Raw genomic sequence first — 27,873 nt, forward strand, 5'->3', positions numbered from 1 at the left:
ATATTGGGAATTAAATGGACTAAAAGTTTAGGTTTATATACATATTTAAGATTTTTGCAGACAATTTTGTAAACGAAGAGAGAAAAATTTCTCGAAAAATAGAAAAATAGCTAGTGTATGTACTCAAACAGGTACATTTAATAGACATTTTGCTTTATGACTTAGATTTTAGTCCATTTTATACCTTTAATAAATATAAGTAAAAAAATTAAATTAAAATATTGATAAATAATTTTGAGGGAACTAATCTCGTGATACTGAAATTTGAATACATTTTTGATCCAAAATGTGACAAAAAAGTAAAACTTACATTTTAATAATATGTTTATAAATTGTTTTTATCATTTTAGGCAGTATTCTGCTAATTAACACCAAAAATGAGTTTATTTGTACACTTTTTCAAAATTAGGGTATCGAACGTAGTCGGATACCTTAAGTCTATAATTCGTTTTCACACTTTTTTAATAAGACGATATTTGCTATGAAATTTTCTCACTTTATGTAACATTTGTCGATCAAAAACAGCAGGAATAAAACTCTTTTCCTATAAAGCTTGAGTTTTCTTATTAATGGCGAATAATTAGCAGCTAAACTGGGTGTTTTTTGATACTATTAGTTCTTGGGAATTAGTCACATAACTCTTTATTGCATCCTCCCATTCCGGCAGCACAATTTTATTAAAAGATTTTGGTACACCGAATCGAGAAATAAAGGTTCTAATCATGTCAGAGACGCTTGCATAGCTTACATACTAAAATTAATCAGAATTGCCTTTAAAAATTGATTGAAATTGTAACCTTAATGACTTTCTAAGTTTAAACAGTACGAGTACAAAAATATTATAAGAATAAATGTTAAAACGGAATATTGCGAATGTTTTTGCGATTTGTAGCAATATATCAGTATAAATGCTGGGTACGTAGACATAAATATGGGGAATTCTGTGATAAGGTTTAAAAAAATGCTTTCCTAGTGAAACATATAATTATTGATATTCGGAAATAACGAAAACAGTTTAAAAGCAGATGGACTTAATGAAAATTAAATGAAAATTAAAATTTGAAACTCTTGCTATTCTGCTATAATTCAATGTGTTGTTCCACTGTTAAATCGATTTTCTGTTGTAATGTATCACTTTATAATTGATTAAAAATCATTAAAAATAATTTTCTTTTACATCCAGGAAACGGGTTTCTTCGAAGTGACTTCTTTTCTAAAAAGCCCGATGCTTTTTGAGAAGATGCGAAATTGTTAATAACTGTCATTGTGTGCTTGCGGGTTAGTAAGCTTACTCTGAAATATTCGTGTGACTTATTCACAAGTTAATTTTGTAATATTTATTTTCTCCAGCAATTAGCTATTGTCGAAATTTATCAAATATGAGATAGTGATGTAATTACTCATTTGTAGAGATCATCTGCAATATGATTGGTGGTATTCGTATCCTCCGAAGTTCATGATATAATGAGAAAAACATTAATATGTGATATACCAACGCAGAACGTACATTTAGGTTTCACGTTGATATAGAACATACCATTCACGAATAAACATTAAAAAATAACTTAATTTAATTTAATTTTTTAAAATTATTCTAACTCGGTCTGCAGAACATTGCATAAAATATTGAGATATAATTTTAGAAGAATCATAATATGCAGATTTGTATTTAAAATTAAGTATTTGAAATTTCTTTATGACTAGTAAAGATTAAAAATTACATCTATTTAAAAAAATTTACTGATAAAATTTGCGCGCTGCATCTCTTGAAGCTGTATAACAGCGATTTAAAATTTTTAGATATAATGATAGCTGTCATAGTACTTCTTGCACTATTGCTTTTTATCAAAATACTGCTTCAATGTTTTTTCTTAGAAAAGATTCTCCTTGCCCGATACGTTTTATTTTTTAAAGCGGGAAGAAGAGACATGCAAGATAAATTGTAGCTTTAATTCGAAATACCCTATAAGCATACTTTGTAATTTTTTATAACCCTTTTTAATCTATAATCAACAAATTGCGTTCAATAAAGTTTTCTGAAATGCGTCGTTTCAAAATTAATCGTTATATGTGATTTTAATGACTTACCTACTGATATAACGATAAAGGTGACATTGAAGTCCATCATCCAATTATTATTGAAAAACGGGCTCGCTTCCTGTGCCAATTCATTTTTACATAACGTGATTCATTAACCATATGGAGAGTTATGTTTATATAAATCATGCATGTAATAAATAAATAAATAAATATATAAAAATAACAATGATAATCAGACATCTCCTATCATCCTCTTCATTTTTGTAATACTTATACCGTGTCCACAGAAGACGGCCTTTAGTTTCACAACTGGCGTGTATTCTAGAGTCCGAAGTTCGAGTCCCGGAGAGGACATTGCTCATTTTTCACGTCTCCTGCTTCGAAATAACCTTATGATTAACAGTGACGCCCGAACTAAAAGGTGGTGGATGATGATTCTTCACCACCAGGATTTGGCAATTGCGTCCCTTTATCCCCAGTCGCCCTTTAAAAGGGGGAGTATATAAGGTATATTCTCCTCTATTTTCTGCATGCCTTCGTAGTGTAACCGTAGCACACTCGGCGCGTATTCGAGAGGTCCACATTCGAGACCCGACGAGGGCATTGCACATTTTTCAGGTTTCTTCTTTCAAAAACGCTTAATGACTCTACAGATGTATACTTGTTACCGTGAAAGACCGAAATTGGAGAATGTGGACTTTCACCGGAGAATATGAACATTCACCAAATACGTCGGTGAAAGACCGACTATTTCACTACATTCTTGTATATTCGGACCCTCCCCGGTGTACGTCGACAATCACAGATATGCTTTGGTGAAAGTCGAAAAGAAAGGTCATAAAGTGCCATGCAATAAATAAGATTTGAATCACATAATTTAGTAAGTTTTTTATTACTGTTATTTTTTTCTCACTTAGAACGTACTGTATAATTAAGTAAGTTTTTAACTTCTATTATTTTCCTTTCTCATTTTGAATGTATTGTATGTTTTAGGTTCTCATATTCTTAAGTTCTTATTTCAAGTCTCAAGTGCGTTTATTCGCGACTGAATTACGGAGAAGAAAATATAATAATGCTATATGTTCAACATTCACCATTAGTACATGGTGAATGTCGACATTGACCGGTGTAAGTCAGAAATAAGAGTATTTGGAAAATATTTCGGACATACACCAAGAGACTATGTGAATGTGGACATTCACCGGTGAAAGTCGACATTTTTAAGATTTCGGTGTTTCACCGTAACATACTTACAATCACAAAAATGTTTTAAATATGAGAAAGATTCATGTCTTCATATTTTTAAATTTTAAGAAATTATTATTATATGCATATTTCTCCGGTCTACATACTTACATTATGTTCTCTCTCTCTATATATATATTGAGAGAGACAATTGATATCATGTTTATAGTTAATGAAATGGTTAACGATTAGTTCAGTTTCAAATTAAAATTACAAGCACAAGCAACAAAAAGTAGCATCTGAAGCTAAAGCTATTCTACGTTATTTATATTTACTTTACTAACATTTTATCGTCTAATCTGAATTAGGAGAAAAGTTTTAATGTAATGAAATTGAAGAAAGTCCGCTTTTATTTATTTAAATTCAAGAATGAAGTGACATTAAAATTTTTTGCAAAATCACATCAGTTTTAATAAATACAAAAATATTTTACGTAGATAAAATAATAGCTGATTAAATTTAAAAAGAGGCTTCCGGTAACATAACTGTACGCATTTATCCTTGAGATGATTTTTATCTTTTCTATTAAAACAAGCAAATTTAAGTTTTTTTCTTTCCGAACCAAGTGAATTTTGTTGTTGTTCCTATACAGTAAAAGAATACATCATAAAAGCTAAAGTAACCTAAGATAAACCTCACGAAAAGACAAAGTTTCAGCCTCAAACAAATTTAATAATGATTTAAAACATGAAAAATTATGCCTCCAAATTTTTATATTTAACAATTTCAATTTTTAAATATATAAATATATTCTTCCAGATGTAATTAATTTCTGTTACTTTTTTTTCCAAATATGTCAAGTTAAGAGGATTTCGAATAATCTTAAAAAATTAGAAAGAGGCTTTACATATTAGTTAGTTAAAAGGGATCTTCGAAAAAGTCAAATTCCAATTACAAATTTTGACAAATATTCGTTATCTGATATTAGGAATTAAAGCTTACGATTCACAATACGTTTCGTTGATTGTTACGGAAATCCTGCTTTGCCAAATAATAATATTTTAGCTGTTTGAACTTTCTTTAAAAATATTCCTGAAATGATAATTTCATTTTGAAGCAACAGAAAAAAGCACTTCATAAATCTCCTATAAATTCCTTAAAAAGATTTATTATTGTTGTACCTAATTCCATTTCGTATAACTTACGAGTATCAATATATATTTTTGAAGAATTACATATATTAAGATTCCTTCGCAAAGAGGGTGTGCGTGTAATTCCAACTGTTTTAAGAATCGCAAATTACTTTCGATTTTGTCAAGCATCTGTCTTAAATTAGATGCGGATTCACATTTAACTTTAGAGCAATTAAATATTGCATTAATCTGACTCATAATAAGCAACCGTGCGTTTTCGAAACGTTTTTTCAATGCTTCGAATAAACTATTATATGTGTCATTTACCGTTATTAGTTGTTTGGCTTGAGTGCTGATTGAAGATTGAGTGACTCTTAGGAAAAAAAAAAAAAAAAAAAAAGGCGCACCACGACGCACCGAGAAGATATAAAGCAAATTGGACACAAATTGATATGCATACAGGTTTCGACGGAAAATGTAAAATTTTACATTTTGGTTGCCAATGAATGGACGGTTGTTGCTACAGCGCATCTAATCTGCGCAACTGGCAGGATATTTAAGAGGAAAAATTATGATTCCAGGTCATAAATTCTTCACGAATTTCATTCCGTGTACTCTGGTAGACAGTAACTATGCCTCGCATACAGATGCGCGAACGATATGCGCCGATGTCAGAATTTCAGAGAGGTCGTGTAGCTGGACTCAAAGAAACCGGTTTCTCTTATCGGCGAATAGCTCGACATTTGAGCAGGAGCGATGCCACTATTAGACGATGTTGGCAGGAATGGGTGAACCATGGCCGCACACAGCGTCAAGAAGGAAGCGGTAGGCCTAGAGAAACGACAGAACGTGAAGAGCAATCGTCAAAGCGGCACTCACCACCCCAGATGCATCATTATCATCGATTGAACGTGCAACTAGTGCTTCAGTGACCGCAAGGACCATTCATAGATGGCTCACAGAAAGGGGGCTGAGGTCGCGGTGCCCCTTGCGCCGACTACCATTGACCTCTGTACAACGTGAAGCCTGTTTGCAGTGGTGTCGGGCTCATTCGTACTGGAATGTCACTGAATGGAGTAGAATAGTCTTCAGTGATGAGTCCCGCTTTGAACTAAGCCCCGATGACCATCAAATGCGAGTCTGGAGATGCTCCGGACAGTGGTGTGATACCAAGCTCCAAGTCCAAGTCTTCCGGCAGACAGGACGACAACCAGGAGTGATGGTCTGGGGTGCCATTTCATTCCATAGTAGAACCCCCTTTGTTTGTCATCCGTTGCAACCTTACAGCACAGCGGTACGTTGACGAAGTTCTAAGGCCCGTTGTGTTGCTCTTTATGTCACGCCACCCTGGACTTATATTTCAGCAAGAGAATGCCCGCCCCACTGCACGTTTCTACTGCTTGCCTTAGTGCTTGCCGAACGTTACCTTGGCCAGCAAGGTCCCCGGATCTCTCTCCTATTGAGCACGTTTGAAGCATTATGGGCAGGGCACTCCAAATAGTTCGGGATGTTGACGATCTAACGCGTCAGTTGGACAGAATTTGGCACGATATCCCTCAGGAGAACATCCGCAACCTCTAACAATCGATGCCAAGCCGAATAACTGCTTACATAAGGGCCAGATGTGGACAAACGCGTTACTGACTTTTCACTTTGTGATGCTCAATCACTTCGATAAATCATCCAATTTTTCTCAAACTGTAATCATTTGTTATTCTGTACATGTACATCACTTCTACCGAGTTTCGTCTTATTCGGATAACTCCTTCTTGGTGCGTCGTTTTTTTTTTTTTTTTTGTCTAAGAGTGTATAATTTTTGTTGTTCTGACAACTGATCATTATCATCAATTAAGGTCGAATGATAGCCATTCGGCATATAAACTTGAGAACTGTGGAAAATTAATTGACGGCAATTTTACTTTACAGTTGTCAGAGGACGAACTACTTTTAGCATTTGATTTGAATTTTGATTGAGGATTTTTTGAAAGCTTATCTTGCATGTTTCGAGGTCAATTTGCAGATCATCGAGGCTTGCTTCAACGGCTGGCAAGTCAACGTCCGAAAGCGTGCTGTAGCATTCGTTACGTACATCTTCTAACTTAGAACGTAGTTTGACCACTGCTTGAAGCTTTTGAATAATATCCCGTATTATCCACTGGCACTTCATCTTGTAAGAATGACTTTATTCTCGTTATTTCCAATTTTATATATCTTCGTTTTCGATTAAAGACTGTTAATTGCGAGAGTTCCACAGGAGCCATTTTCTTGTTAATCGTTTCGCCTTTTAGATTTTTGTATTAAAACAGTTCGAACTTCATCGGGTCGACGTTGCCCATGTTTTGTGTATCCGTCGAATTAGTAGACTGTAAGTTAGTTTTGCAACACAAACTTTAATGAACAGAATTATTTACAATTACACAAACTGCAGTTACATTGTTTCGTAACTAGAATAGAAGTATCGTTTCTTAATGATTACATAGGTCGAGATTAAAACTCGCTTCATCGTTGCCTAGACGATCGCCACTCGTGAAAGAGCAGCGTTGCCACAAATATTAAAAAAAAGAAATATTTCAAACTCGTTACAATTAAGAATATGCTACTCAAAATTACGATATTTGAACAGAAATCCGGAATGTCATGTGCGAAATTTAAATACGAAACATTTCAGAAAAATAAAAAAAACTAAACATTTGTGACCTAAGATCAGTTAAAGGTAGGAATCAAATGAAATAGGATTTCAGATTACTTTAATTTTGTAAAAGTTCAGGAAATTTTTCTACGGCTAGAGATCTAATTAGTAAATTAGCTTTGTAAATTAGCTTATTAAAGGTTCTTCAGAAGTGCCACAGATTTGCCAAATTATATAATTTAAACACCTTTTGCCTAAGAAAAGAAAAGGGAAAAGAACTGATATAGCAAGCATATAAAAAATGATATTTCTTGAATAAAAGTTTTCAGATTTTAGAATTTGTATATTAGAGTAATTTTGAAATAATGCTTACAAATTTATGTTTACTAATTAAAAAGGCTTCTTTAGGAAACTTACGTTTGGAAACGCAGCATGCTTAGCTACTTCCAAATTAATGTTTTCAAACGTAAAATGCGTATTTAAGACCTTTAAATTCAGAAATGCACATGAATACCTGACTAGCAGCCGAACGATAAAACCGGTGAATTCTGATAGTTTAGGCATAAAAAATGAATCAGTCCCATAGGGCAGACAGTATTTATTTTATTTCAGATTATTATTTCTGAAATAAAATAAATACTGTTCTGAAAGCAGAGATAATCAGATTTTTATGGGAGTGAAAAATGTAAACATTCAACCAGGCTATGATCGGGATTTAAACAATTGCTCTTCTAGTTTCTAGCTGGGCATGCTAGAATTTACAGCTCTGGAATCCGCATGGAGAAATGAGGTAATAACTTATACACAACTGAAACTTCAATAATCTGAAGGCCTAATTCATGTGACTCATATAGGTTTGAAAACAGCTTTTCAAAGGAAGTTTAGCGCAGCAATATTTTTAAAACACCTGTCTAGTATCTTCAGCGTCCTTATTAAACAAACTTAAAAATCTGACTTATCAATAAATTAAACATTAAATTGAAGAACATTGCTTTTTGTTCATGAAGAGTTAGTTATTATTATTATTATGTATAATTATTACTAAGGCATCAATCAGTAAAAATCTACAAAGGAAAAGAAAAATTTACACAGCTTTTTGTAGGTGGTAAACAAGATTTATTTTAGTCACAAAGAAAACCTCCATTGGCATCCATTTTTTTTTGCAATATTGCAAACAAAGTTCTTTGTATGTTCGAACTAAGTGGGAAAGAGTGATTTCATATAACAAACTTTTCAGTTATCCCATGGTCAGACTCATTTTCATAATAAATAAAAGTGACTCAACTATATACGAATCATTTTGGATAGGAATGTGAACTTTGAATATCCTAGAATAAAGGAAATTCTTTAGAAAAATCTTCCTTTTAAATTTATTCTTTATTTAATTATTTTATAAAATAAACAGTAATTAAAAAAATTAAAATTTATTTCCATTGTAATTATTTCGTTTTTAAACTCCTAGAGAAATATCGCATGCGGGAAATTGGGAAAATATAATGATTAAAATTAGTAGTAATATATTATGAATGCAGTAGCAGAAAATTTAATAGAAATATGATTACCAAAAATATGCGAGTAAAAATAATCTCATGCTATTTACAAAGAAGCGTATGATTTCCCTTTCAGAAATTTTCTTCAGGTATAATATCGACATCAATGAATATTCGATCATGAATTTTCTCCATGAATGATGAAAATTAATTTCATCTATACAGTAAGATATTTTAATAATTTTTTAAAGTCCCAGGTGGTTATGTTTTTGGATAATGATTCGTTTTCAGACTAATGAAATTTGATTTGACATAATCCATTAATGAACGTAATTATTTACATATTTTCCTTTCTTCCGAGTTTTCACAGGCCACTGTTTTTGCATATAAAAAAACAAACAGGTTAATTAGAATTTAAGTGTACTTAATATGATAGCTCCACTTTCAAATTACCACTTTGCAATTTTAAATGAACAGGAAGATACAGAAATTAAAAATTGCGGAATTATAAGATTAGGAGTGTTTGCATATTATGCACGCAAGTAGCTCACAATTCTCAGAAATAAGCCAAGAAATAGAAGTTAAATTTTCAAGTAATATTTATCCAACGTTCCTTTGGTCGAGTTCTGAGTAAGATGAAGCAGATAAGTAGACTATAGTTCCAACTTCCGTGGCAGGAGTCCTCTAGTTTATTTATATCAAAAAGTCTTTTAACATTCTTTTACTTTAAAGGGATATTTATACAGGAGAAGTATGTTTAAGGAATATCTTGAAAGATGGAATTAACGTTTTTAAGAGACGTCATTTGCTATATTCTAACAACATAGATGATATAATGCAGCAAAAATTTCGATTTTGTCATTTATAAAATTTAATCTAAAAGCTGAGCGACAAAATACGCTTCTAAACATGGCAGCAGCAAAATGTTGCTGTCATTGACACCTGGTCATCGCCACTTTCTTTTTCCCGTTTCTAGGCATTTGCAAAGGCAAGCAAGCTAGGTGTCTGCAGGGACATTCATGTTAAGGTTTTCTATTATGCTATGTATGAGCTAACTCGGTGAAGCCATGTCCGTGAGCTCCTCTTATCAATCAATAGATGTTACTGGACCGAGTCGGATGCCCGGTTATATATTCTCCAGTATCAGGAAGGCAGTAGTCGAAGATGAATGGAAGTCCCACGGTCAATTTCCATGATTATGAATCTGATCGGGACAGTTTTGAGATTAAACTGGAACTTATAATTTGATTTTGCTATCATTGTTAACTACAATCATAAAAGCTATTGATAACTAAAAAGTTAAAATTGCTTCAGTTAACTAAAAATATTAGATTGATCGGAAAATAATACCGAACTATGGCTTGCCAAATTGAAGCGCACATAAGACTGCTTAAGTGGTGCTGAAATCATTATTTTTGGAAATTACTATAATCTTGGTAATCTGTCCGTATTTTGCCAATTCTCCTGAATTATCTTTTCAATAATGTTATTTATAGGTAAATGACGTGATGTTATAACTAAATAAAAACGTTAAGTACTGTCTCGTTAACATCTAGCTCGTCAAGAATAAAAGCAAAATAAAAAGCCGATTGGACAAGAAGAAATGTGATAAATTTTATCCTTTGGAACAAACAGTGCGATATTAGCAATTAATTAGATACTGATGATATTAGGAATTAATGACGAGTTTACAATCCTCAGTCCATTAACGATGCTCACGGTTAGCATTTGAACCTGTTTCACTATCATGCTTTAGAAATTTCACCTACATGAAAGTTCTACGAAAGTCAAACTGAAGATGTTTTCAGTAAACACAGGTCCTATCAATGAATGTTAAAGAAGTTCCGAAGTGAACAATTTAATCTTTAATTCCGAGCGTAAATGTTTCCGACTGAGAGGTGGTGGTTTAATGATAAACTAAAAATGATACAGTCAAAAACCTATATATCACCCATAAAGAAGTAATGTAGAGGCTTCACTGTGCACTGGGAACAGCAACAGATCACTTCAAATGAATAATACGTGCTTTAGTGCCAGTGCTGTTTTTGCATATGATCTCACAGCTGAAAAACATCAGCAAAGAGTATAGATTTGCATTTCTCTGCTCAGAAGAAATGTATCTTTTATTAAAGCGTTTGTATCTTAAGTTGAAAAAAGTATTTTTTATGCTAACAGCTGCTGGAGAAAGACAGCGGTTGAGAACAAGAAAGAAATCAGGTTTCTCACAAAAACCTAGATCGCAACCAAAGTAGGTTTTGCAGCAAGCGGCGGATACGAAAGGCGGGGTTTACTTAGACCTATTCTAAATTAACCAGACCATTAATGCAGAAACTTTTATCGTATTAGGTAGATTGAAATGATCTTTAAGAACCAAGGGATCTGCATTAATAAACCGATCAGTTGTGTAAACCAAGCAGGTAATTAATACTGCAATAATGCCTTAATTAATAAGTGGGAAATTCTTACTCATTCGCCTAAAAGTTCATACATATTCCTCTACAGCTTTTATTAAATTAAATCCCATGCATACTATTTCTTGTTGGCAAAGACATCCACAATAAAGAGAAAGAGGAAAAATTAATAACTGGTGATTTTGTCGCAATATCAAAATAATTGTAGAGACATTAGGTTATTTTGAAGCAGGAGACGTGAAAAATGTACAGTGGCCTCGTAGGGATTCGAACCCTGAACCTATCGAATACGGATCGAGTATGCTTCCAAATACACCCTGAAGGCAGATGGAAAAGAGGGAGAAAATACCTTATTTACTCCCCTTTTTAAAGGGCGACTAGGGGTGAGGGGACTCAGTAGCTAAATCTTGGTAGTGACGAATTATCATCCACCACCATTTTAGTTCGGGCGCCACTTGTGAGTAAGTACGTCTTTTTGAAGCAGGAGACGTGAAAAGTGTGCAGTGACCTCGCCGAGACTCGAACCATGGACCTCTCGAATAAGCATCGAGTATGTTTCCAGTTACACCTTATAGGCATGCGGAAGAAGAGAGGAAGAATATACCTTATAGAATTCTTCAGAAAGAGTATGAAATTGTGCCTGAAGTACGAGCAAAAGTTGTAATGAGGCATGCATATTAATACTTACATTTTCACAAATTCTTTTTTTACTAATTGAAATTATCTATCTCAATCTTGCATTACTTTTCGATTAACATACTATTTTAACACTCACGATTATCTACGAAAATAACCAAGAGAAGAACTAATTTTTTAACAGAGCTTCCACCGATTAAAGTACAAAATACATCTAATTTCTATCAGATCAGTCAGCTTCACTTTGAATAGTTGACAGTTCATCTAACGAAGGTAAATCGCTCTCCTCTCTTTATGATATTTAGACACACATTATAAGTTAATGGTCTTATATAATCACGTAGACGTAGTTTTGTTTCTTCGTCATTATTTAATTTCTTTCGTACTCCAAAAAGTCATTTTTATATCCCCGGGACTACGTGTACTACAGACTTGGAAAGAGCACTTAACAGGTAAACATATAACTATCCATTGTTAAAGTTTATAAAATTCTAGTTTTTGTAACCGCCTTTATTATATACAAAACATAATCCATAAAAGTCATAAATGTATGTATTTATCTATGCGGCCAATTTTTGAGCCCAGTGATATTTTGTAGTTTTAAATATTTTAACTCGCTCTTTCCTGACTTACATTTATTTACGTTAAGTTAAAAATGTAATTAAAATTGACACTCAGTCTAAAATTTGGATGACGTTTCTGAGGTTCAGTTTTACGAGTGATAAATGAAAATTATCGAAGATTCATGTCATAATGTGGACAGTATCTTCATTTCTAACTACAGCGATAGCATCTAGAACTCTATTTTTCGTGTGTATCTTGCGTTCAGACAATGCGATTATGACTCTTAAATTTGCGTTTCTCAACCTTTACTTTCATCAATCTGTAATTTACCGGTTAATCCAATGAAAGAGGATTTATTACTTTAAGTTGTTTCTAATGATAACCGTGAAGTGAGACAAATAAAAGGCTGTCTTACCTGAACGGATTTAGGCATACTAAATACTGTCCTGAACACGGGCAAAATTTCATTCTGATATTCTTCTGTTGTGCTCTCTTCAATCATAAACAGCAAAGGCTGCAAGGCAGCTGCTAAAACTTCTGGAGATTGAAGTTCTGTCTTTAGTGAGGGCAAGACATGCTGAAACCAAAGTTTCTGCACAGAAATAAAAAGAGAAATATTTTGTTAGAGAATTATGATGCTGTGAGAAACTATTTAGAGTTATAATGACATTACACATGAACAGATCATACCTAAAGAAAAACATAATGAAAAAAGGATTTTCTGCATCAGTAGTTATTACACTTTAGTATTAACTGTATTATTTTGACTATGAATTTACTCTTTTCAAGACAGCATTACGAGTTAAGAAAATTCTAACCATTTTTTTCTTTTTATTCTAATGACAATTATATAAATTTTTCTGTTCTTTGTAATAAGAAATATACAGTATACAGTTTAACTTGCTTTGGAAACGTAAACCAGTTTCAAACTCCTAATAGACTTAAGGCGTATTATTGCTATATCTGAAACAACTACAGAGATTTGAAAATGTTTAAAAAACCTTTTTATTTAACAGAACGTGGAATATAAATGCACTTCTCGTGCTCACAGGATCGACAACCACTTGTAATTAAAAATAACAGCTAAATTTAAATTAAAACGTAGGCTATATGTTGAAGACTATAGAAGACATTTAAATGAAGTTGACTCAAACCTATAACCAGAAAAAACAATTTAAATGTCGCCATGAAATAACGAAAAGTCGAATAATTGAAAGCATATTAGAGCTGGCATACGTGACCACGAGCGACAGATACACGCTCTGTCTTACATTCCCAAAACTTCAGCTTAAGTACCGTCTAACTCATTTACGTTTCTGGTGAAGAAACGGAAAGGAGAAGTTGTAATAAAGGCTTAAATTATAAATAACTGGTTAATGCGAAATAATAGTAACTGTTCCGAAACTTTCCTCTGCCGATGTTCCGGCTTGATTAGAAACAAACTTTTCTCTGCCTCGGAATGGCAACAGTGGGAACTTGACTTTCGATTTGTTATGACGCAGCTCGAACGCTGCTCATGAGATGTAACATTAGATTTGATTCTAGATTATAGATCAGATTAATTTGTTCAGTATTTAATAAATCCTTTCTAAAAGTAGATTGAGTATTTTGATCATAGAATCATAACTGAACCACCATTTTTTGAAATTTAGATGTGGATTCATAGTTAGATGCGTAGGCAGCGCCATTCGTTGATTCAATTAGTGTATATTAGTGCACACAAACAGTAACCAAACAGTACACAAACAGTAACATTATTACGGAAAATACTGTATTATGGGATAATGAGCAAAAAATGATAGTTTTATCATTGTCTTGGGAAGTACTGTTAAATATTAAATTTTCAAAAATTTACATAGTTGGTTGACTGCATTTGATTTATTGATCATTGACGTATTATTATCAAAGTAAGTGAAAACATTGTTAACAGACTTTCTACTCAATCGCTAAGAACATGCATTATACAAATTTTAAATTTTAAGAAAATTTCCGGTTGTTTTAAAACTGTAGATAATATTTTCTTTAAGACTTGTGTATGCTTGTATTATGCAAGCCAGGTGAATTTGTACATTAAAAAAACGATTCTTATTCATCAAACGATAAATGAAAATTTTGTAATCATCTTGCAAGATTCTAATCTATACCAGCTTAAATGCTACGCTCAGTTCAAAGCTCAGACGTAATTATTTATTACTAATAATAAGGTTGCAACTTTACGAGTAAGAGTAATTATTTTAAAATAAATTTTCAGGAAAAGCAAAGATTCAAAAGCAGTAACAGAAACTATAATCAATGAGGCTTTTCTTAAGCTACAGCATAAAATTTTAAAGTTGCTATTAGTATGAATTAATAAAGCGTAATATCTACATAAATCGTATAGTAAAGCAATGAGTAAGTAAACCAATTTTTAATAAATTTTAGTAACCAAATGATATTTTTTAAAACATTAAACTATGAAAATAAGATATTCCATTAGCTTTATCACACTGACTTCTTCGGCGAATCTAACAAGCATACAAAGATAGATTAAAGAGAAAGAAGGAACAATAAAAAATGAAAGCTAGAAAAAGGTATAAAAACTTTTTATAACGTGAGAATAAAAAAAAGGTTTATTACTAGGATTTGAGGCAAATGGACAGCAAAAATGAATCCTAAATTAATTGTCTGAAGGCTGGAGGCTTATAAAGACGGAATTCCAATGATTGAAAAAAAAATGAAATACTTATATACATAGATGAAAAATCTTAAAATGAATCCAGCTTGTTAGCTGAAATTCTTTTGATATATCTGACACTATACATTGTCGAGAAATTGGTCGAGAAACAGGCAACTTAATGGCAGAAATGGTTGATTAATGAACTTTTTCTTTTTAAACTTAAATTTCTCTTTCCATACTATGAAATTTTAAAGCTCCTGTCTTTTAGTTTATACAGAGAGATTCAAAAAGGTTTTAATAAGCAATAAAGGTATGTCAGTAACACAAAAACAAATCATTTTCACATAGGAACATGTTGTTGTAGTCGCCTGCAGAATGGAGGAGCTATGGAGCTTTCAAACAAAGGCTTTATTTTTACATCAGCCAAAATTCATTGCTAGGCAAACAGACCTTGCTTATGCCGAGGGGCCTAGTAAAACGATTTCGTCTAACTGTTTCACTTTATACCAACCTGGTATATGAACCGACCATGTGAAGAGAAGCAAACACAAGATGACATCCTATCGACGATTTCGCTGAGTCAGATGCAGATTAACGCAAGCGCAGCTTCATCTCTCCTGACTGGCTATGGCTTAAATCCTGTTTCACAAGTGTGAACGAACCTAATGAGTAATTTAAGCTAACGAAGTTAATCGCTATGATAATTGTGAGTGCTCTGACACAGTTTGAACGTCCTCTTAGAGATGAAAAAAAACGCAAGTAAGATAAGAGAATATGTTTATTTGCCATATATTTACTTATAAATTTGAAAGGAAGTGCTCGAGTTTCATTCTATTTGTGTTAATACAAAGCAGATGTTGCAATATCCTGAAACTTCGACGCCTGGATCAGCGAATATGTTAAAAAGTGTCAGACATCTCATGAATTCAAGCTGCTGATATTACATGGTGCTATTTATGCTGCTTATATGAAGATATGATATTATTACATGCGCTTCTGATATCTCATGGATCTGCCATGCTGCTGTCTTTTGAGTCACCGTTTCTTGCGGGGAAGTCAATGTCAGACTACGAGGATGTCGTACAGATGACGTTTAAGGTAGCTAAGACAAAGAAATAATAAAAGAGTAAGTTAAGTGATCTTGGTGGCCAAGCTAAAGGTACTCCCATGCCAATCCATTGTACAAGTAAGTTGCTGCTTATATAAACCCACACAGGAAGTTAAAATGTACGATTTCCTTTTGTGCTGAAAGTACATATGCCGCCACACAGATAGGCGAAACACTAGAATTTCGTTTTTGATCGGACAGGTATACTTTTGCCGCAATAACTGTGTAGCTCTGTCCCAGTTGTAATGAAGATTACAACTGGGACGGATGGATGGGTCGGAGAGCCTCCAACCCTTCCTTTTCCACCAAATATCGTAACTTGATTGGGCTTTCCCCTTGCCAGTATTTTAAGCTCCACCATGCTGTGCAGATCCAGCACACTCACAAACATCCATGCTTTCATCGAGATTCAAACCCATGCTCAACGATACGTCAGCCAGCATCATTAAGCACCATACCAATCACCAATCAGGATGGCGTCGCACAGATGAAAGAATACCGTAGCATTGTTCCTGTAACACTGTCTTCAAAAATATCCGCTAATTACGCTCATTTAATCATAATGGAAGACGATCAGACAGTCCAAGCACACAGCCGCCAAACAATGCCCATTGAAATATTTATGGTGAATTCATGTTGCACAATACTGGGTCGTTTGGTTTTCATGCGCCACACTATTACACATTAAAAATACCATCAGTAGTGAAGACAGTTTTAAAAATGAAGAGTTCTGTGTGTATGTGTGTGTGTGCAATAGGTTTTTGAAAAAAAAACTGGGTAACTTTGTAGAGTATTAATTCCTCTCTTGGACTAATATCATGGCTTTAATCACAGGACCGCTTATATATGGAAAGTATGTAAACACTTAAACTACAGTAACATTTCCATACAGAAAGGCTATGAACGTTCCTTGTATAATACCTGATACACACTTAACTGAGGTTTAGAGACGTAATACGGAAATCCTCGTACATTTTAAGGCAGATTAGGCTCAATATGGTGTACGTTCACGTCTTCTTTGACAGACATGAACGTCCTTCTTTCCCGACTGCAAAAAGTATTAACGTAGAAGAATCCATTTCCATATACCTGTGATTCATGCGTTTTGCATCCGATAAGGGGATATGGGTTTGTGTGCGCAATAACATAGCGGCACGCCCGGTTCCTTTCATTTCACATGTATGAAGCGTCACAAAAACACGTTTAGTTAAAATGACTCTTGTTTCCAAATGCAATTTTTAGTAAAGAATGTTCTCTAGCACGGTTTGGGAACGTTTACGGCCATATATTCCTATGCGAGAATGGTTTGATGTGTTTCTGGTCCACCTCTAAAGTTTTTCTAAGACCTTTTGAATCACCTTACGTACGATAAGACATATTTACAAAAGCGTATTGCATATATTAATAGTTTTCACTTCAATTCACGTTTAGAATCTTTAAGTGTGGATCATATCCTAACAATTATGATTTGAACGCAATGACAGAAGGGATAACAGAAACAATTCTGTAACTAATAAAAGGGGAAAAGAGAAAGTGCAACTTAAGACTATCCATTCGAACTATTATTCCTCCAGCAAATTAACATGTTTTTAGATTTCAGTCAGTGATATCAGGTGAAACGCGTTCGTAAGATGATTAGAATTCGTGTTAAATAATTAAGATCTTGGGCAAGAAAGAAATTCAGATCAATAAATCTTCAGTTCAGTGGGTGTCCGCCGATAACATCGCGGACGAAAACGTCGCAGAGAAAACTACGCAAGGCGAAAACGTCGCGCTATAAAACATCGTGGGAGAAAACATCGCAAAGAGAAAACATCGCAGTTCTAAAACATCGTGGTACAAAACATCGTCGTCGAAAATAAAGCGGTTCAAAAACTTCGCAGTTTAAAAACATCGTCGTCGAAAATATCGTGGTAAAAAATAAAGTATCTACAAATCATCGCGTGACGATAATATCGCAGACATGCTTTTTCAGAATTATTCCCATAATAATTTGCGCTCACAAATTATTATGGGAATATCCATTCAGACTTTAATAACTGTAAATAGATATTCCCATAATAATTTGTGAGCGCAAGATAGAAATAAAGATAATTTGTTAAGCATAGAAAATTAATGCAACTTATAGCACTTAATAGAATTTTAAACCGACATAGTTAAACAACAAAGACCATTAATAAATCATTTTTTATAAAGTTTTTACTGGTAATTTTTCATAAAAATTATAATCTATAAGTTGCATTTAATTTTCTATGCTTATGCCTCCTTCTTACTTTTTCAGCAAAAATTTATTAGTTAATAAAAAAATGTGAAAGTAAAAATTATTCTTCTTTACAGCTTGCGCTCACAAATTATTATGGGAATATCTATTTACAGTTATTAAAGTCTAACAAAAGCAGGTCTGCGATGTTATCGTCATGCGATGATTTGTAGATACTTTATTTTTTACCACGATATTTTCGACGACGATGTTTTCAAACTGCGAAGTTTTTGAACCGCTTTATTTTCGAGGACGATGTTTTGTACCACGATGTTTTAGAACTGCGATGTTTTCTCTTTGCGATGTTTTCTCCCACGATGTTTTGTAGCACGACGTTTTCGCCTTGAGTTGTTTTCTCTTCGATGTTTTCGTCCGCGATGTTTTCGGCTGTAACCATTCAGTGCAAACTGAAAAAAAATTCTGAACACAGTTCTAAGCCAAAATTAGGTTAATTGTGCGCAACTGTTCTAGCCAAAGAAGGCAATAAAATAAAAAATGCAGGAAACGCTTCCGCTTTAATTAATCTATACATTTTTACCGTTTATTTTCTTGGATGCTATTAGTTTCATTTGTAGTAGCATTCTCTATCAGCAACGATATGAATACATTTTAAGAAAAATTCGTTTAGCAATGAAAGTTAACGTAAAAAAACTTACCTTTGGAATGCTAAATAGAGTTCCTTGCAAATTATGGTAGAAGTGGGATTTATGCGTTGAGTCTTTCATTTGAATGACATCCAGATACTGAAGAGCATGCACTGCTGGCTCCATAAAGTACTTGATCTAGAAGAGATTTGTGATATTTGTGAGCTAGAAACTTTATCTTTAAAAAAGAAGCAACTTAAGTTAAACTAATATTTGTTGTAAGAACAACTATTTTGAATCATTTCTAATATTTGTCACTAGCAAGTAAAATAACAAACTTCCTTTCTTCTTTGGAATTTTGCTTCGAATACGCAGGTATGATATCATCGGGTTACCTTGAAGAAGTGTAGAGCATATACTAGCCATATACAAACCATATGTTTGAAATAAGAAGTAATGGTTTTCTAAAAATCACAAATTTTGTTTTGCTTTTAAAACAAACTGAAGACAGTCTCAAACGATGAGAGTCCTGCACCTAAAAAATTTAACCTTATATATGGCTCCTGTAAAGAAAACATCCAATCAGTAAAATATTAACTTAAGCCACTTAGAAAATATGAAATTAGGCAAAGCAACAACCTTCTAAGAAAGGTTGTTGCTTTGCCAAATTTTATGTTTTAATTTGACATGCTTCTCTTCTCCCTTCACTTTTAAAAAACGTTTCATCCATTTTCCATTCAAACTTTTCAATTGCTATTGTTTAAACCAAGGATGTCAAACTCGCGGCCCACAACAAATATTTTTGCGTCCCGGCCAATATATCGGCAAATAATAATATATAATAATAAAATAACATATCGACGAAGAAAAAAATGAAATATTTACTGCTAAGTAATTAACGATAATTTATTCAATGTTGTTAGATTACTCACAGCGAGCTGACACACACACTACTTAAATTACAAATGCGTGTGAGTAGCTTGCGTTCAGCTACTTTCGGCTTTTGGAGGACACGTGCACTCAGAACTTGTACGCATCCCCCGATAGCCGAATGTGGCCGAACTCATGGCCTCAGTTTTCCAATCATAGTTTTGAACGATATATTGGTGCATGCATGTGCATGCACTTTGCTTTATTATTAATTATTACTTAATTCATATTGTTACGGATTTCATAGTTATTTATTTATTTAGTTTTTTTTTATTTAGAATTATAATTAGATTTGCTTCATGTTGCCTTAGCAACGCAGATTATTTTTGAAAAGACAGCTGCGTTGGAAGGTTAAAAATATAACAGCACGTGCATTTAATACCTAATAAATAAATATCTCGTAATTGCTGTTGCCATCCACAAAAATCCAGATATTTATAGATGTTTCCAGTATATTCGAGAAATTAATTATAAAGCTTATAAAAGCCGAGAACAAACAACTCATCTCAGTAGTAGCTGTAGTTCTAGCGAACTGTTTGTTTACTTAATTCCGTGATTGATTTTTAGCGATTTCGCTGTGAGATAGAATTAGTTTCTCTGTTTTGAATTGATTTTTGCTTAAACGTTTGACGTTTTGTCATATTGTTAGAATATTTTTGAAGAAATATTTCAGCATTTTGATTTATCTCTTGTGGAAAGAATAAACTTTTTTTAACTTTTTAACGTTAACCGTGTTTATTCCAGTCCTTTGCATTCAGTATGTCTATATCAAAACCAAGTGGTAGTAAAATTAAACGAAAAATTGTATTTTTTGCGGCCCGCCTAAAGTTAAACCTTGTTTGTTTGGTCCAAGTGTACCTATGAGTTTGACATCCCTGGTTTAAACGATTAAGATAAAGAACACCAGGGCTGTCTGCTGAAGGGTGGATACTTTCATACAAGACTGCAAAGAGAATATGTACCATATTCGCATAATGCGTGGACAAATGTACGAAAATCCCATACAGCTGGCCCGTAGACCTGGAAACAAACTACCAGAATTTAGCTAACCATTTGGCTACTGGCAGGTACATTCATAGATAATTTTATTATGTGTTCCACCACATTGATAAGGGTATTACATAGGCTGAACCCTGCCGCCGTATTAGATGAGAGGTGGTGGGCATCAGGTCAAAAGCTCCTCTAAGAGGAGAAATGTAATCAATCGCTTGCCGCAAGGTCCTTGATTTTTCCATCTACATAACGCGAATTTTCAAAACTGAACTCTTTTATATACACCCACCACGTACATTTTTCATTCTAAATACAGCAAAAATGGGATACTTCTAATTTCGCAATTTAATCTGCGTTTCAATGCTTTTATTTGATACAATGATTCCAAAATTCTGATCTCAACAACTGCTGCTTTGATGATGCCACAAAAATACGAAGATCTCCATTGGGCATTGCAATACACTTTAATTCCCTTTTGTAAGAGGGTTTTGAATATTAATAATTAAGATAGTGCATAATTATGGAGCATTTGCAATCAATCAAGCAATATGATATTTTGTACTGAAATAGTATTTTTAATGCGAAAGCTAAGTGTGTTTTTGTGAGAAGATTTGCGGAGGGCTTTATGCCTTATGAGCTTTAAGTATAAATTTTGTTTCTTCTAAATTCAGCATGTTTTACTGCTTGTCTTAAGGGCTTTAACATGGCTAAATCCAGCTTCAACCATATGAAGAACTAATGGAATAAAAGTACCGGTTTATATAAGAATAAAAGGAGGCTTAATTCAATCGAGAACTTCAATATTCAGTAGATCTACAAATCGAATACTGAAATCAAGGATTGCCATTTTAAAGCGGTTAAAATATTTCCAAATCATTTTTAGGAAAGCTTTTATTTTCTTCATTTTTCAATTAACTCTTAGGACGGCAAAATTCAAGAAATATGTCGAATAAAAAGCAAGTTTTCTTTTTTTTCTTTTTCATTTTTTAAATTACAGTTACAGACAAAATTTCTTATTCCATTAGTTTCTACTAAATATTAAACTTTTTCAAAGTTTCCTAAAAGCAAATTTATTTCTTACTCAGAACGGAAACTTTCTAATAGACCGCCTCTCCTTAGTACTAATCATTAAGTGGTAGGCACTAATTACTTTGATGCCTGCTGAATTAACAGCACTTCATGCAAACCGACACCGGACAAGGCAATGGTAAAGTATACCTTCAATTTTCGAGTTTTTAAGAGACGAATTAAGAAGAATTCTCTATTCCTCAATTGATTTGCAATATGAATACGAGCCAGGTTTCCTTAGAACGTCCTTCATGAAGGCATTCATCCCCTTAGACACGCAGCTCTTGATTGCGGTTTCATATTAAAAAAACCCAACCTAACTTATAACCTTTCTTTAACTGCTTCGTTAAGCAGTGGAGCCAAAGCGAAAGAAAATAAATGCAAACGGTTTAGCTTTAGCTACAGCAAAGAATAACTTCCATTAGAGGATACATAACTAAAATTCACAAAATAATTCGACTCACGGAAAAAGTCTACATATAAATTTAAATTGAGGTTTCTAGAAAATTTAGAGATAAATATTAAAAATAATAAATGTGATGTTTCAGACTGCAATAATAGTGACTGAAAGCAGAGCTGACGACTTAAAAAGGAACTAAATTATTTGAAAATTTTATTTCCGATCACTTTGATATCAGTACTTCCATTTGAGAAAACAAATATTTTTTCAATCGGAGTAGAAAGCTCTGTAATTATCATTGAAGCGAAAGCTTAGTTTTACTTCCTATTTTGGCCTGCTGAATTTAGCACATATATACTACATTTCCTGTACATCGTGTCGACAAAAGTCTTTACCCGGCCTTTAGTTTGTAACCATTGGTCGTAGACATCTACATCCGGTAGCAAAAATGTTTTGAATAACCCAAATATTTATGTTTTGCTAATTTCAAATTAAAACAAAAATCAGTTTTCGGCAAATTAAGATATCTAACATTTTTATGTGGTTTCCCATTTCTTGTAACTGCACTTAGGAAAATGTTTTGCACGTTATAAAAAAGACAAAAAGTTTCAAATCCCGTTCGACAAGAATTGAATGAGATATTTATTTAAAAATTGGGATTTTTGACATCGTTTTCCACTTAGTTTGAAAGATGGGCGGGTTAATAAATAAACTGGAATAATCTGAGGTTGACACTTTTCGCCTTAAAGATCATTCAGTAACATTATTTTATGATTTACTCGTGCGAAAACATTTTTTAATTTATAATTTTGTTGCATTTGGTGTGCAAACGCATTTTCGTACAAAACCTGTATACGTTTTGAAACGCTAGAAATATGTTATCAATATTCTCAAGCAGATTTTTTTATTTTAGAATCCTGATCCAAAAGCCCCATAAACAATTCTTTAAAATAGAGATATTTTTTATTTTTTATTTATGCAAATAGTGTTACGAATTAACAATATGCCAGTACTGCCCATATTTTCTAGAAAGAGAACTCCGCAAGATTCGATAAATAAAATGTCCCTTCTGAAACAAAATATACTGATCAATACCTTTAAAGATAATATGCACGGAAGTACCCTTCCCGTGATATATTAATACCAAAAACGTTTTCTAAACTGATATTTTATTCTTAATTTCACACAAAAGCAATCATGTTGCTCTTCTGGTTGGCTATGGCCCTTGAATATGATATCCAAATTTGAAATGAAATATCTTGGTCAGTTTTCATCAAATAGGCGTTGCACGTTTTGCATTTTACTTTTTACAATGAGCATAAGATTTTCCTAAATATAAGCACAGGGACCGGGGAACACAAAGTTAGATGTTGTAATTTTTATAAAACTTATATTTTTAAATTGAAATATTACGAAATATGATATTTGAGACATTTAAAATATTTTTGCAAGGGAAAGTAAATGTCTACGATTAACGGTTGCGAAAGTAAAGGCCAGGTAAGCACTTTCGTGGACCCGGTGTATATTAATGCTAGAATTTTAAACTATTAAATAACGAATCTATTTATTTGCCATCAGTTAATAAATCGATAGGAAGTCAGACAGATCTTTAATTATAATAACTTTGGTGATAAGTATCGTAATTAAGGAAATAATGCGCCCTTTACTTTTGATAATATAAGTTTTTCATTAGCTTAAGTGAGAACTTTCCACACTTACTAGAGAAGAGCTAAATTTCAATATAGAAAAGAAAAACGTCTAGCAAAAGTTCTGTTGTCATGCGTATAAGAAAAAATAATTAATATGAATTATTATAATGCAAAGGGATTTTTTTAATCCACTTCTAATTCTTCAACTTCAATTTCCAAATCCTTTCTTTTCAAGGAACTGAAAAAAATATATTCATAATTAAAATAAGCCATGTAGTTGGTATTTCGTTAACGTTTTCCCCTAGGACTGGCTTAATCCTTTGTTAGTAATTGAAGAAAAATAGAGGGGAGTTAGGGACTTGCATTTAAATCAGACCATCAAGTTAATATTATTTTTAATCTTTATCTTAGTAGTCGAACCTTAGAAATTCGCCTCATTTTAAAGCAAGCTAAAGTATTTAAGGAAGCGAACTAAAATTGAAATAACAAGAAAATAAATGAACAAATTAAAATGGATTTTCAAGGAGAGAGGAAAATAATTAGAAAAAAAATATTTGTCTGCATTAGATTGCAGAATATGTCTTAATAAATATTTTACAATTTTCTTTTGAAGCACTATATTTTGCTTATTCATTTCAGTAAACAGAATTTAGGTAATCATAAAAGATTTCTTAATTAATTGAATTTTGCACTATTTTGGGATTTCTTGGCTTTCTTCAGAGGAATTACGTAAAATAATGGAGTATTTTGTTTTTCAAATTCCTTAAGACATGAAAATTTCCAAAACTGACTTTTTTTCTGTTTATGTCTTGTCTGTTTGACGACAACGAAAAATGTGTCCCATAGCTAATTATCTTTGTAAAATCAAGTTATTATCATCAAGAGTCATTAGGTTTACTTCAGAGCATGAAACATGATAAATGAGTCTTTCTTTCGCCAGGATTCGTACTTCTGACCTCCCAATCGCTAGCTGGATGTGCTTTTCCTTGCTTGGATTGACCTCCTGATCGCCAGCCGGAAGGGGAGAATTTCTTATACCCTGCTATTTTTCGCATGATTTACTACATTAGTATCAGAACATCAAAACAAGTTGGGGGGCTCGCATATATTTCAGTTTGTGAAACCTCACTTTTCTTAAATTAATTTGCAAGAATAATATTCATGAAAATTACTTATGAAATATCATTTTCAAATAGTTGATTCTCATTAAAACCATGTCACAAGCTACTACTTCAGTATCAGACATGCACTCAGAGAGAAGTAATCCTAGTTTTCAAGAAGATGTTATCAGAAGCAAACTGAAGGAAGTTTCCTCAAGACGGAGTGTGTCTTACTATTCTTTCTGTAACCAATTAGCAAACGTTTTCAGTTTGGGACAAATACGGAGAACGCGCTGAAGAGGCAGGAAGCACACAGTTTGCGTACTGAAGAAAAGTAAGATAGCATGGACAAGTTACTGCACTGTTCTGATGAAAGAAGCGGCGACGAAGGCCTCGACTACATGGCACAGCCGCGGGCACTAAATCCTCATTAATGTAGCGGTGGCCGGTCATAGTACCGGATAGAGCTGAGTGAGATGAATAACTTATGGCATCCATACCATACATGCAGCGGATAAGGATGTATGGCGATGTAGAATGAAAATTTCCAACGTTCGTTCCCGTCGGTGGCCTCACATACCTATACGGCCACCATGATGCTGTAAGAAACAGTGTAATTCATTAAAAAGGCCACATATCAGACGCATTAAAGAAGGACTCTATAAATTGACCAATAGTACTTATAGAACAACAACAGCTTATTAGATGACGTCATCTTGGACGCTTAATATCCGGTATCAGATAGTATTAGAAAGTATCGTAATACGTGGAGCCTCTGTGAGGAATATATCTCATATGGAGAATCGATTTTGAGTCTTCACAACGCCCCTCCTTGTTTAGCATCTGGCGAAGCAAATGTACGTTCCCTACCTTTACTCTGAATACGTTTGTGGGTATTTCTCTTTAAATTTTGTGGGCTAGAAAGTACGTACGTTTTGCCTAGAGGGAACGTACGTGGGTGGCGTCATTGTGGACGCTTGAGATGCGGTATTAGATGGTACTAGAAAGGATCGTATTACGTGGATCCTAAGTGTTAGGAATAAATATCTCACGTGGAGAATCGATTTTAAGTCTGCATAACGTCCTTCCTTGTTTAGCATCCGTCGGGGCAATCGTACTTTCCCTACCTGTACTCTGAATACCTTTGTGGGTATTTCTATTTAGATTTTGTGGGCTAGAGAGAACGTACCAACGGGAATGAAAGTAAACATTACTCAGACTGAAAGTAAACATTACAGGCTGAAATAATAAATTTATTTATACAGATTATAACTATATCCCTGACATAGTGCCACTCTGCAGAGTTTTATATTATACCATAATAGGCAACACTTGCTACACCTACAGCATCTACACCGGTCATCTACACCGACGGCTCGAAACTTAAGATAGGAACTATGACACAAGCGCAGTGAGCTCATGAATAAAAAAGAAGGCTCAGTTACAATAAGTCTTGTCGTTCAAGCGGAACTAGCCTTGGAAGCAGAACTGAGCTTCTGCAACTCATATGATTCCTACTTCAACATCTGTATGGACTGTGCATCAAGCCTGAAGGCAAATTATCAAGGCAAGCCTGAAGGCAAATCAGTGCAGAAATCACATCATATCCCTATACTATCCTTGCCCGATAGCCTGAGACAGAAGCTGCTGTCATCTTCGACAATGACATAGCTGATCAGACTGCTAATTTAGAGAAACAAACATTAATGTTAGTACCCTCCGTATAAAACTGTGAGCTTCTTATAAAAAATTTCATACGTCGACTTTTTTATAATAAACGACAACTAGATTGGAACAGTGGCAAAGTGTAACATTTCTTACCAAAAGTTACTGCATTTCTTGAATGTGGCGTCCTTGAACTCATTTAATTCTTTACTAGGCGTAAACAATTTATGAGTTTTCTTGAAAAGTCTGGTTCCATTGTTGACTTTTGCATATATGGCGAGATTGGCGACGCCGACCACAATGTATTTGATTGCCCAATTGTCTCAAATACCCTCTTCGGAGGCAGGCAACTGAAAGTTGTCATGCATGGGCAGCTAACACCTGAAACAACAGGCCTGCAATATCCTGCATTAAAGCCTGTACTTGCCGTGATCTATCTTTCAAAAATAGACAAGATTAATTAGTTGATACCGGCAGTCACACTGTAAAGTTTTGTAACTAGAAAAGCACCATGTATCAAGCCTTAAAATGTATCAAGATATTGTATATAAGCCATCGCATATTTAATTTTGTTTCTTAGAATATTGTAGCAAGTTCCTATAAACTAGTTAATTTCTTGCTATCGGGACATGTCGCCGTCAAGACACATTTTTCTTTACATGACTGTATTATATCTTGCCATATTATACTCGTACTAAATTTATTTAGTTTGATAACTCGGTTTACCTTTTCTATACGTAATAAATGTTGCTTATAATATATATAGCTGTTTACAAATATGAGATATAAAGAAATTACACATATTTAGTTAGAAAATTATGACAGTATCAAAGAGAACTGAGGCTAAACTTCTGATATAACAAAAGCTATATTATCGATTTTAAAATTACGTGGCTACAATATTTACATGATTACGGAATTTTGCTGTAACGCTATTATATGCATACAATACACTTAATTATCACACTGAGAAAATACTTCCAAATAAATTCTTTTCCGGGGGAAAACATCATTAATTCTTGGTAATACACTCATGTCCATAAATTAAGGATAATTCGGAGTCACGCGGAAATGGAACTCTAAAATAAATATATCACCTGTAAAATCACTACACACATCTTCAAGAATCATATGCAAATTTCAGGAAGTAACCAGATGACACCGATGGTACGTCACAATGACGAGAGTGATATATAAGGAATACAGGCAAAGAAGTAAAATTGTTCGCAGGCGCTTTATAAGCATTTCAGTGCAATAACCGAATAGTTATGACACAAAAGACGCATTTGGAGGATTTTTTACGTGGTAGAATTATCGACCGTCTGGAATGTGGATGTACCCAACTGGAAGTATCAGACGAACTTGGAATTGC

General features: G+C 33.5%; 1 protein-coding gene across 5 annotated transcripts in view; it reads right to left on the reverse strand.

Annotated features, from left to right (window-relative positions):
- The window catches only part of LOC118190773 (SCY1-like protein 2), a 934,165-nt gene that overhangs the window by 109,385 nt on the left and 796,907 nt on the right, over positions 1-27,873 (reverse strand). For all 5 annotated transcript variants that reach the window (XM_085809944.1, XM_085809942.1, XM_085809945.1 and 2 more), the window contains 2 exons: positions 18,769-18,894; positions 12,504-12,680 (listed from right to left, as the gene is read on the reverse strand). In XM_085809944.1, the coding sequence (XP_085666070.1) occupies positions 12,504-12,680; positions 18,769-18,894 (303 nt within the window). The remainder of the gene's footprint in view (positions 1-12,503; positions 12,681-18,768; positions 18,895-27,873) is intronic.

The sequence above is a fragment of the Stegodyphus dumicola genome, chromosome X2 (genome assembly GCF_044657685.1).
Source record: "Stegodyphus dumicola isolate Sdum_Otavi_A_Nest chromosome X2, ASM4465768v1".
Classification (NCBI taxonomy): domain Eukaryota; kingdom Metazoa; phylum Arthropoda; class Arachnida; order Araneae; family Eresidae; genus Stegodyphus; species Stegodyphus dumicola.